General features: G+C 40.5%; 1 protein-coding gene across 1 annotated transcript in view; it reads left to right on the top strand.

Annotated features, from left to right (window-relative positions):
• Positions 1–13,090, top strand: part of snap91a (synaptosome associated protein 91a) — a 49,265-nt gene that overhangs the window by 12,205 nt on the left and 23,970 nt on the right. Inside the window, exons 2-3 of the mRNA XM_029504714.1 lie at positions 8,891–9,033; positions 12,704–12,779. Coding sequence (XP_029360574.1) covers positions 8,891–9,033; positions 12,704–12,779 — 219 coding nt within the window. The remainder of the gene's footprint in view (positions 1–8,890; positions 9,034–12,703; positions 12,780–13,090) is intronic.

Below are 13,090 nucleotides of genomic sequence, written 5' to 3'. Positions count from 1 at the left end.
ATGTCACTGATATGGCAATCTGTACAGTAATTCTATTTACTATTTGTTTCTGCAAATACAAAGCATCGTTTGTGCAACGTTGAGTCAGTGAATGCCCTACCCCTTTATTTGGATTTATAGAAACTATATGTAATTTTAAACTTCAAAGAACTGTAAATAAATCCTCTTGTTTTTGATTCACAGTTTATCTCTGTTGATCCTCATTTATAGAGCCAAGGTAATTTTATTGATTGAAGACTCCTGGATGTAACTTAAGTTGACCAGAAAGTAACAAGATGTGGCAATTCTCTTGCTACCTATAAATTTTCCAATTGAACAGCTCACCTTGGTATTCATCAGAACAGTTGCCCCCCCCCCCCCCCCCCCCCCCCCGGAAATTTTGTCAGGAGCCGCCACTGCCCACTTATTCCCAGTTCTCCCGCTGACTGTTTCTCTTTGTGTTTTGTTTTTTTTCTTTGCTTTCGTTCAGGTTATGTGGTGTGCCTCAGTCACCCTCACCTCTGTCTCACCCCTGGTCGTGTGATTTTGATTCAGGCTTGTTTGTTCTGTCTCGCCTTTTGTTTCTCTTTGTGTTGCACCTTGTTAGTTTTGTAGAATGTCAAGCACAGTCTCCGTTCACTGTTTTTGTTATAGTATCGCTACCGTGATCTAAAGAAACTATTTCTGTTGGACTTTGTTAACTGTAAATAAAGACTTGGTTTTACTTGATCTGTTTTTGCAGTGGGGTCCTATTTTTGTGATCCTTGACAATTGTTATCTGTGAATACTCAACACTTATCATGAAGTTTGCACTAGTTTGCTGAATAGTTGTTTATCTCTAGGTGCTGGCCCTGCAATAGACTGGCAAACTGTCCAGGGTATATCCCACCCTTGCCCCAAATGTTAATTGAGATTGTCTCCAGCCCCAGCGACTCTGACTAATAAGCGGGATAGATATTGAGAGAGTGTGCCATATTTTCTTTGTGACACTGTCTTCCACAGATGTGACACTAATGCACTCTATTCAGGGAGAGCCAGGTCAATAAACACCTGCCACTCAAAACTTCATGTCTCTAGGCGCCACACACACACATGGAATTAGAAATCTGAGCTGCATTCAAAGATCAGAACCAATTTCAAGTGTGTTATTTATATTTATTTATATTTCAAATATCTAATATTTGAAAATTTGTAAAACACATCAATTTCTTATGTTAAGACATCCCTTCAACATTACACTGTGCATCATATGCTGCGTGATAAAAGGAGAGAGAGAGTGTGTTATTGTGTGTGTGCACAGCCAAGAGCTGCACCACAGCAATCAAACACAACTCCAGCAATAACTGAGAATAAGAGTGTCTACATCCCAATGGCTTCCTCTTTGTTTGGCTGCCACACCGTAATGCCTAAATGCTATGCTGCGACACAGTGCATTCTGGGTATTTTTTCTTCTCCTGCCCTGTATGTTGCTTGAGGGTGAGCTGCGCTATAAATACACACTGTGCTTTCATGGTCCATTCATGTGAAGCTCAACAATGTATCACTCACGCAGCATGGCTTGTATGACACTGCACTCTCACAGTCCTCATATTAAATTTCCCATTCAACAATATGGATCAACGTGACACGTATTGGGAGTTATTTTGTACAGGATATGACATCCATGTTGAGTTTAGAGACGAGAAGACATTGATAAGATTGCGCTGATAGACCGAGTGTTGAATTTTTCAGCAGTGTTAAGCCAGCTATGACTCATGTATAGCTGGACTTGGCTAGATGAGCCTATCAGTGCACTTCTAGGAGAGTTTGCACCTCCCAGGATGATTTCAAAGGGATTTTGCAGAATCCTTGATGCCATTGCAAATATGGAAGCCTGTTGCCTGGAAGACCACCTTGGCATGTCCCCACTGGTTCTTTTTGATATGTTTGTCAAAATCCATCTATGAAAAATATGAGGAGGTAGTTGCTTGCATGTCCTGTGGTTTGTGCATGCTGGACGTTTTCCCATCAGTTGTACTCACATACAGGGGGTTCGATATCAGTTATGTTTATTGATGTGGCAAAGGGTAATTTTTTAAATTGGCATGCATGTATTGGACTTGGCATGCCGTTGCAGGGCATCCTAGTATGGTATCCAGTGACCGTCATCTGACACTACCTTGATCACTAATGGAGTCCAAAGTGTGATAGTTCTTGATCAATACAAGCCTTTTGCATCACCTACTAAAACAACACAGTATGTTAAGGCTGATGTTAGTCTTTATTTTTTTTTTATCGCTGAATAAACTCATGAAAAGATCAAAACCAACATTAAGTTAGTCCGTCGGTTCTTTTTATCTTCCTTACTCTGTCTATGACTCATGACTCCAAGCCCAAAGATATCATCTTTGGCAGTGTAAACAATTTCCTATAACAGCATTTACCAGGTGTGTATCATATTTCCTCAGCAAATATCATTTAGGACACAATGGTACTTTTGTGGTAGACAAATTTCAGCTGGTGAGAATGATGCATGTCAGAGTTAAAAACACTTAGCAGATTCATAGAAGAAACAAGGATCCCATGTTGTGTAGCCAAGTGACACTAACCAAGCATTTTATTAGGAACATGGGCTTATTCAGGAAGGTATCCAATCAGGGATCATGTAGTGGCAGTGCATATAATTATGTGTATCATCGCATGACTGTGGCTTCATTGATGATGCCACATCAACAACAACAAAATACATCCCATTAGCGGCAGTCCTGTGCGCACAAACACACATGTTCATAAGAAAAGAGTTGAATTCCCAAAATGGCTGGAGCTGACATAGAAAGTATAACCAGAACTGGAATGAGAAGAAAACCATACCACAATACACCATACACACTTCCAACAGCAGCTGTATTATCTTCTAATAGTTCTCTCAGGCATGACAATCCATGTCGCAAAGCACAACCCATCCAAAACTGGTTCCATGCAACAGTGACTTCATTGTATTTCATGGCCCCCAGACTCAGGATCTTAATCCAGAACCTTTGGAAGAATTGGGGCGATTAGGATTTTTAGAAGATTGCCAGAATAAAGCTCACCTGTGTGTGATGCAATCGTGGCAACTTGTATCAATATCACAAACTGATGTTTTCAATCATCTTGTGGCGTCCATGCCACAAAGAACTGCGGGTGAAACTGCCCTGATGTCCTCACCGTAGGGGTGCATCGCCATGTGTAAACATGCCCCCCTTCAGATGACAAAGCCTCTGTGCTAAAAAACAAATGTTTGCATGATAATAGTGAATATGGCATTACAGTGATACTGACTAATCATTAGCTCTTATATCAGCTGGCTATATGGTATATTTGCACACATTACACGCATTAGATGTACAAGGGAAGGTCCTGGGATTCTACTGGGAATATTAGAGCCCCCAGTCAATATTTCATCTTATATTTCTCATGATGAAGAATCGTTGTATTTGTGTAGCTGCAGTCTGATGTTAACCATTCCGTACCTCTGCACCATAGAGCTAATCCAGACATAATTAACCCCCCCTCCAAAAACAAAAACAAAAACAAATCGTAGATTAGCCATAGCCTGATATTCTAATTTGCATTTAATCATGCATTTTCATCATTACGAATAAAACGATTATGTATTTTATTGACTACAGCTCAGTAGCAAGACAAAGCAGTGTAGCAGGACAGGAAGCACATCCCTGGGTGTGCTCAGTGACAACTGCTGACACAGAGCTACTCTCCAGGGACAGACATGCAGCAGAGCAGACAGCAATATTTATTTCAATGGATGAATCTGTCGGCTAAATTTGATTTTAATGGTTTTTAGACATGAATAGTGTTGGAGAATAAAAGCAATGAAAAAAAAAACATAATCACAGACTTTCATTTTATATGTGTATAAAAAAATGAGCTTTTGCTGCAGTGCTAAGGAAGAATGCTTGAAGCTTATCATGGTTCAGTGATAAATTGTGACTATGAACCAGAGAATAATTTCTGTTAAAAATATCACGGCTGTGGGAACACTGCTGTACCTTTGAGGACACAACTATGCTGAGACCAGCCATGTGTGCTGATGAATTGGAACTGCCAGCTCTAACATGGTGAAGGAGACTTAATTCCAATCTCTCAAAGTGAGCGTTCATGGTCGCCTCACTCTCAGTGAGGCATCAAAGACTCGATGATTCCTTCCAAGGATAGTTGGAGAAAATTTGACTGTCAACAGCTTGCATAACACAAAAGGCACGAATCTGGCTGTTGACGCTCTTTAAACAAAATGCTGATTCATGTTTGGTTACACCCACTCAGGAGGATGTGAACGTTACACCAGTTGTTCGTTATTTAGCTCGCGACTCTGCGCAGTGACAGCTCAGGTGCTGTGGCTGTAAAATAAATCAAATAAGGATGTGCATTTGCACGTCTGAGGGTATGACATGCCTAAGTGTTGTAGTGGCATTTATTCCTCATGCCACTAATAACCTTGTATAGCATCTAAAAACGTTCCCAGGCTATAAATGAAGGGCATGTTACTGTATGTGTCCTTTGAGTGAGGAGCAAAAGCATTTTTACATTTTTTGTAACCTGAATTGATTATTTCAATATTCATTCTCAAATCAAATCATACCAATTCAAATTTATTTCCATAGGGCCAAATCATTACAAAGTTACATCAAGGCATTTTACACAGCAAGTGGGGGTTGGGGGCGGGGGGCAGAGGCAGTGAGGGAGACACAGTTTTACCTTTTAGCTGACATTGGCTGAGGGTGAGGTTCACCTTAATGTATCAGTATAAAAGAAGAACTCGTATTTACACTTTAAACTAAACTGCATGTTATTACACTAAGGGAGGCGCAGGAGCAGAAAATCCATACAGCCTGGGGGAGGACATCTAAACCTCTCCTAATTGGCTGCAAGATTTGAAGCCAGGACTTTTCTGCTGTGAAACTAAGCACTGCACCACTGTGCCACCCTGGTGCTGAGAACATGAAACCATGAAGCCAAAGCAAAGAAATGTTATATATTACCACTGCTAAACAGACCACAGGAAACGCCTACATATCACTGTAAATCTAACGCACAGGCTATAAATACATAGGAGTGCCATGCACTGTCTTTGATATGTTTCTGTTTAAATGCAGAAACTACCAGCAACTTCTATAGTGGGGTGCTTTCTTGCATGTTACTTGAGTCGTGATTGAAAATCAATCAATACACCTTAAATGTCTATTTTGACAGTTTAACAGTTTTGTTTGTGTGCTTGTTCTCTTTATACTTTAGGGATGATTAGATGATTCAGTGTTCTTCTTTATCAATATGACTCTACACCTTATAAGCCAGTCATCATCTAAATGGGAAAGCAATAGTTGTCTTGTTCCTTTGAACTTTGCTGAATTTTAAAAAGCAGTACAAAAAAAAAAAAAAAAACAAACAAACTCCATTTTGAGGTAAAACCCAATGTTTTAAATGACACCTATGACATTTGACAGGTGATTCTGTAAAAGCTGGTTTTACATCCTAATGACCATTTAAAGTCAGTATGACTCTCTTCCTGGTCAATAAGACGATTTACCAGATATAACTATCTGGGAGCATTGCCAAAATGGCTTCTTGACTACTGAGCCACATTATCGGGAATCGTAGGATCTCATGTTTACTGGCTTGCCAGGGTTTAAAAGTCTGCCTGTGTTACAATAAATTACCCAGGGCCATTTTCCCCCACCATTATTATAATGGAATAATAAACTGCTGGAATATACTTTTGTAATCAACATTGCTTTATATTACTGAATGGTAATTCACAGTCTGCGTGCATCACAGTGTTGGGAGCTGATGCGGTAAATATAAATTTATATAACTCGGTTTGCTGAGTGTTAAACTATACAAAAAATAGGATATGGGTCCAAGCATGCAATTAATTTACTCTTGAGCATGACTAGTTCTGTGCTAGCACTTCTCACAGGCCACATAGCTAGTTGTCTTACACACTATCTCTCTCTTCTTACTCACACACACACAGACACACATGAATAATTGAGAGGGGCTGGGGGACGAGTGAGCCAGGAGTTCCTGCTGAATTGTTGTTCAGCATCTCAGTTAGCCCTGAGTCTCTCTGCCTCCATTCTTTATGTCCTTCTCTTTTCACAGCATGTACACTCTGTTCTACTGCATGTAGGAATAACACCTGCGGCACTGTCTACCACATTCTCAAATTAATGTCAGTTCACCTTTGGATAAATCAGTGAAAAATCGAGCCGTGGCTTTCTGACAAATTTTTATCAAATCGATTCATAACACTCGGTGGATGCATGAGTGGCTGGTTCCTCGCTGTATGCCGTGTTTGTCTTGAGAAATGACCACCACGGCTCAACAGAAAAAGGGAAGATCATCAAACCACTGCAGTGCTGGAGCAAAGACCATCTGGTAACCTATAAAATGAAATCAAATACAAAAGCAAAGTTCACAATGACAGCTATAATTTGTTGCAGAATCATTCTCTTGCTGTACTCCCATTAGGACACCATGAATCCGAGGCAGCTACTGATTTGTTATAAGATGGGAGGGTCAGTACACTGAGTCTCAGTGTTTGGCCAAAGCATGGCCCCTCGCAGTGCGAAATAAAGAGAGAGACAGGCAAAGAGTGAGACAGAGAGCTGGAGAGATGAAAAGCGTAGGATGATGCAGGCTGCTGACTCATCAGCCCTATAGGGATTATCCTTCACATTCTGTGTGCATGTTTTTGTGTGTTTTAAGCGTGTGTCTGCATGTGTTCGCTGCCTTACTACAGAGGAGGACATACACAGCAATCATTACCGCTTGATGAAAAAGAATGATAGAGGGAGCAAATGAGCCAGGAGCCTAGCAGCATGACAGTCAAAGCAGAGTGACCTTGAATACATTTTTTTAAAATAATTTTTCCTCCTTTCGGCCATGTTTTCACACACTTTTTGTCTTGTTTAGATATGCAAGGAATAAAATCATTTGCATACAGCATATTGTGTTAGTCAAAAATTCTATCTTCAAACACGTAGGCATTTAGTCTATATTGAGACAGGGAAGAAAATTCAATAGACACCTCTCAGCTGTCTCCCTGTTTGCTGGCAATAAATATGCAGACATGGATGTGACACCATTATGAATCACACAACTCAATAGTAGTCTCTCTGCGTCCACTCTGCTCTGCTGAATCAAGGCTTTCAAAATGATGCAAGTCAGGTTTTCTCTCCTTCGCAGTCCATCATCCTGCATTTGCGCCTACTTATCTAGTACCTGCCTTTGAAAAGATGTTAATTGCAACACAACTGATCAACACGATCCAATGATAAATGGGTGGAGGGAGACACTGCTCTCTATAACATGGAGACTTGTGGCATAGTTAATTGCCCTCTTGACCAACTTAATCATCTTGAAATATCCATGTATAGTACAGAAAGTGTTGACTTTGCTGTATATGCCAAATGCCATCAACAACAAATTGCAGTTATTAACTAATGTCATTATAAGTTAAATGAAAAAGTGTTTCTCTGTGATGGAAATAAACTGTCCTATATAACCTTGAAATTAAAATATTTTACAGCTAATAGAACTATATCACTTTGTGAAAGACTATAAATATATTTTTAAGCATTTTAGCAGCTGACTAAGGAGTTCATGACGTTTTCTGCCAAAAATAACTACAGTATTGATAATGCAGGCATATCTTACATTTGAGTGTCATATGGCTGTAGTCAGAACACAGCTGCACACAGCTGGTTTCTCTGTAGATCTTATATAATATGCTGGCAAAAACATCCATCATAAATGGCCTCATGTTCATGGCCTCCAAACAAATCAAGTCAAACATTCATTTTCTTTTAGCACTGGCTTTGCTTCTACCAACTCCTGAGAAATAGATAGATAGATACTTTATTGGTCTCCAAGAGAAACTCACAAAATACCTGCTTCTTTAGGTTTTACATACCCTGCTGTCTTCCTCTTTCACGCAGAGGCAGCATCGCATCCTCCTGTCACTTACATGCATGGGGAAGTGAGACCTGCTTCCATGAAATAATGTGTTGGTAATTGTCCTGCTCCTGCCGTGTTACACAAGGTGTTGCCACTGAACCAGCAGGCGGACAGGTCTCTCAAAACCTTGAGCCTTGCACTGTGTGGTTGGCGCGGACCTGAAGGATAGAAAATCTGATTCTCATTGCAATCGTTTCTCCTCTGTCTGTTTTTTCTTTCTGCTGTGGAATATTCCACTCTCCCTCTGGCTGTACTGGTATTAATGAACGGCTGCAGAAACGAACAAAGCAGCAGCAGAATGACTCATACCAGGCAACGTTAGCATGATGCGAAGTACCATTTGAAAACATTTCATTAAGATGGAACATAGCAGCTTCAGGCAGTAATTGTATCATGAAAAACTATGTCTTCTTCCTTGGACAGATAAATCTATTACTTACTAATAGATGCTCCAATGAAGAAATGAGAATCGACACTTTCGGACATTAATTTCGGCAGAATACTTCCACTGGTCTAAACTTGACACATGGCCTCAGGTTTACCTCACTAAAAATAGCCTTGGTCCTTCGACCCCCGACAAAGTGTATTCAATAATAATAATATGGTCGACATCTCAGAAAAATCTTTACTCTGAAGCGTTAAAATAGGTTGATTAACACTGAGAGCAACTCTAAATGTCTTTCCATTGCTGGCTCCACTGCTTTTTAAAGACAGTTCCACAAGTGAAAATTAGGATGCAGGAGTGTGTGACTGTGAGCAATGCATTTCCCCATCACACTCCTGCTTGGCATGTATTAGCCATCTGTCTTTTTCATCTCTCCCTGCAGCTGCTGAATACAGGGCTTTATGCACAGTCTGTACCTGTGCTGAGAACATTATCTAACCTCCTTTTCCTTCTCGTCCCTGTGCCTGTCAGACCTGATCCAGGCCACCCAGGAAACCAATGTGAACGTCCCGCAGATGGCCGACACGTTGATGGAGAGGGTTGGCAACGCCAGTTGGGTGGTGGTTTTCAAGGCCCTGATCACCACGCATCATCTCATGGTGCATGGCAACGAGGTGAGATTAAAACCCGCACATAACCTAAACCATCCAAGCGCATGGTCTGTCTCCGAGTAATGCACTATGACTTGACTTGACTTTCCAGACAAGACTCAAGGTAGACGCGCAAATAACAGCTCAAAAACACGCTATTGTGTTCCATGCATGTCGCCACAATCTGCAATTTTGATCTATGTTCATGCAGCCATGTCATTAGCTTAAAAAGGTGGAAATAGCTTGCCAGCTTTTTAATACTACACCTAAATATTCAGCAGATGAATGTCTTTAGCTTAAATTACCTGTTCATTTTTCCAATCAAGCCATATTTCAAATTACTGGTCAGAATTGCAAGATACTAAATATATGAGGCTGAATTTGGGGACGATCTAAATGAAATGATACAGCAATGTTTAGAATATTTCTATTTGATGGGAAGTTTGTTGCAGATCAAAAATGTATTGCTTCCATGAAACCTGGGAAGAAGTTGTCCATTAATTATCCTTTGTCTAAATATTTTTAAGGATCATTTAAATAACTAACCCTAACCCTCATCGCAACTCACCCAACAAACCCAAGGCATCAGTTTGGCATCAGTTTGTTCACGGTAGCAATAGCTGCTCCTCATGCACTGTAGTCAGTTATGGAGTCCCACAGGGTTCGGTACTTGGACAAATCCTCTTTACGCTTTATCTGCCTCCTCTAGGCAGATAAACATTATTAGGAAACGCAGCATCAACTTTCACTGCTATGCACACGACACTCAGCTGTACCTATCAATGAAGCCAAATGAAGTCAGTCAGATAGTCACACTGCAGACAGGTCGTGAAAGCAGAAAAGACTGGATGACCCAGAACTTTTTACTTCTCAACTCTGACAAAACTGAAGCTGTTGTACTTGGTCTTAAGCACCTCAGAGAAGTCATCTAATCAGTCTGGACGGCATTAGTTTGGCTTCCAGTTCCACTGTAAGAAACCTTGGAGTAACCTTTGACCAGGACATGTGTCCCTCACATAAAACAAGTCAGTAGGGCAGCTTTCTTCCACCTGAGAAACATTAGGAAAATCAGAAACATCCTCCTGTAGGATCCATCCTGATGATGCAGAAAAACTAGTCCATGCATTTGTAACTTCTAGGCTGGACTACTGTAACTCATTACTATCTGGATGTCCAAACAAATCTCTGAAAGGCCCTCAGTTGATTCAGAACGCTGCTGCGCGAATATTAACAGGAACTAGGAAAAGAAATCACATCTCTCCTGTGTTAGCTGCTCTTCAATGGATGCCAGTAAAATTTAGAGTATAGAGCAAAATTTAAAATCCTTCTGTTAACATTCAAAGCTATTAATGGCCAAGCTCCATCATATCTCAGAGAGCTCATAGTTCCTTACTGTCCTAGTAGGCCACTCCGCTCTCTAGATGGAGGTTTACTTGTGGTTCCTAGAGTCTCCAAAAGTAAATCTATTCAGTTATCAGGCCCCTCTTCTATGGAACCACCTTCCAGTATCGGTACGGGGGGCGGGCTCTTTAGCAATTTTCAAGATCAGGCGTAAAACATTTCTGTATGACAGAGCTTATAGTTAAAAAGTTAAAGTCATCTACTCTTTAGCTGCGCTACTGGGGGAAGGACTGAGCATCTTTCTCTGTCCCCCCCCCCCAATGTTTCTAAATTTGGCTCAACAGCCACCAAGGATTAAATTATGGTGCTGGCATTCTGTTTTGTGGTCCTGACCTCCTGACCCAATTCATGTCCTGACAGCTGAAGATAAAGTTTTGAATGGACAACACGGGATAACGGATATATAAACAGATGATGTTTAACTGCCCATGAAACTGCCCAAGCTGCCATTGAATTGGAATTGGCACAAGGGCAAGGGAGGGATATTAATACAGCAATGCAGAGAAGAGCAAGTATTAATACCTTTTCAGAGGAAGAGAAAATATACTATGACTGATGGAAGACTAAGGCAGGTGGTGTGCAATCCAGTTGTCATTTCATTTAGACACTGATTTATGTTCAATTCCTGCTTTTCCCAAATTCCTATTTCCTACTTCCTACGGGCTTTGCCTTTAATAGTAAGCAGAAAAGAGGACTGACTAAGATACGGATATGAAGATAATAGCATTAACTTTTGAAGGCATCCAAGTAAGTGACAGGTCAAAAACTGAGTTGTACTTAGCTACCTTTGGCTACAGACACACACACACATTCCACTGATAGGTTTGTCCAAAATATGACAATGGGAGACTGGGCCCATGAGACAAGACCATATTGTATGTATGCAGTATATGTCTCCTCTTTCCTCAGTTTGTTGTTACCCGAGGTTATCACAGTGTCCCTGGTGATAATGGGATGACAGAGAGACAGAGTGAAAGAAATTGGAGTAGGAAAGATAATGCACAGCTCACTGGTCCTCAAGGGAAAGATTTGTCATTCTTAACCTCTCTCCACTTTATTGTCCTCTGTCTTTTGTGTAAGGGGAGCCACAAATGAGCATTAGGTATGTGTGTGTGTGTGTGTGTGTAGCATGTTTCTGTGTCCACGTGTCACTGGAGCAAGCTTCTTGTTGCAGGGCTACAAAGGGAGCATGTTTGTCTTTATTATACTCTATTTCCTGGTGCTCTCTATGAGCCTAATTTATATTCACACCTCCCACTCATGAAGGCTGTAGCATTGCTCCTTTAAAGCTAAATTTTCATCAATGTAATAAGCGCTGGTAGAAAATCACACCTCTCATTTTAATTTCATTATATGCCGAAGGCAGTTTCACACTGAAGCTACTGATGCTTGACTGTGAGCATCAGACAGGCCTCTTCTTTCAACATCCTGTGCTGTCACCTCTTTAATAATTACCAGAAAATATAATATATATAAATATTTTGTGACATATGCTTGGCTATCTTGCTAAGCATTAGCAGAGAAAATTCAAAAAAACTCTCATGTCTTTATGCCCACAATTCTGAAAGTGTGGGATGTAGAGACATGACAACTGGAGGAAACTGGAGGAAATATTCTGTTTCATGTTTCCATGAAAAAAAGAAAGATCCTGCATTCAAAACAAAACAACCACACACAAAGTAATCATTAAAAGCCCACATGTAGGGCCAAATGAAAAGAAGAGATTGTGACATGAAGCACAAATGTTGGTGATTGATAAAACAGGATGTTGCTTGAATAAATCGGAAAATTTTCTGCTTGGCATTTTTCGTGAGCATTAGCATTAGTATTTTGTTGGGGTGATGGGGGCAGATGGGAAAAATCCCCCCCTTGTCCAAAGTTGGGACAAGGGGGGGATTAAGGTTTGAGGATCACTGCTTTATTAGAAATAGCTAGTTAGCTTAGGGGGGTTTCACAGTAAACAAATTCTTTATACCAGCACATTTAAAGGTCACTTACAGCCATGCTAGTTGCCCCCTAATGTGTCTTTATACCCAGCTAAGATAACAGTATACCGTAGTGTACTGTAGGCTCATAGAGGAGAAACTTCATGTTGAACTTGTTGAAAAGTGTATTTCCTAAAATGTTCAACTATTCTTACACTTTTATTTTATTTCTTTTTTTTTGCCATTTCTGTGTAGTTAATATGGGCTGGAACACAAGACATTTCACATTGATGGCCAAAAGTTTGAATTACGACTGCCAACTAATCTGAACCATATTTAACTCAGCCATTGTGCTTTCTCTCTCACAGAGATTCCTGCAGTTCTTGGCATCTCGGAACACCCTGTTCAACCTCAGCAACTTCCTGGACAAAACTGGCTCCCATGGTGCGTGACGTCTCTTTACTTCCCTTGTATGACTTAAGCAGTCCTCCAACATTTTCAACCCAGATGAATTTATATACAGATATTCAGACATCTACAGACCTTTTATTCGCTTGCTTTTTCTTGTAGGTTATTCAACAGAATAGCAGGAAAAGCTTGAATGTCTCTTCTTCCTTCTCAGTTCCAGCTCTCCTAATCCCTGCTCCCATCAAATGAACCCATCACTATGGAAACAGTTTCCCACAGTGATAAACGCTAGTTTCTGTGCCTGTACAACTGACAAATTGCCCATGTTTAAATGTCTAAATGAGAAT

The sequence above is a fragment of the Echeneis naucrates genome, chromosome 6 (genome assembly GCF_900963305.1).
Source record: "Echeneis naucrates chromosome 6, fEcheNa1.1, whole genome shotgun sequence".
NCBI classification, from domain to species: domain Eukaryota; kingdom Metazoa; phylum Chordata; class Actinopteri; order Carangiformes; family Echeneidae; genus Echeneis; species Echeneis naucrates.
The sequence above is the reverse complement of the archived record's forward strand: the minus strand, read 5'-3'. Positions and strand labels throughout refer to the sequence as shown.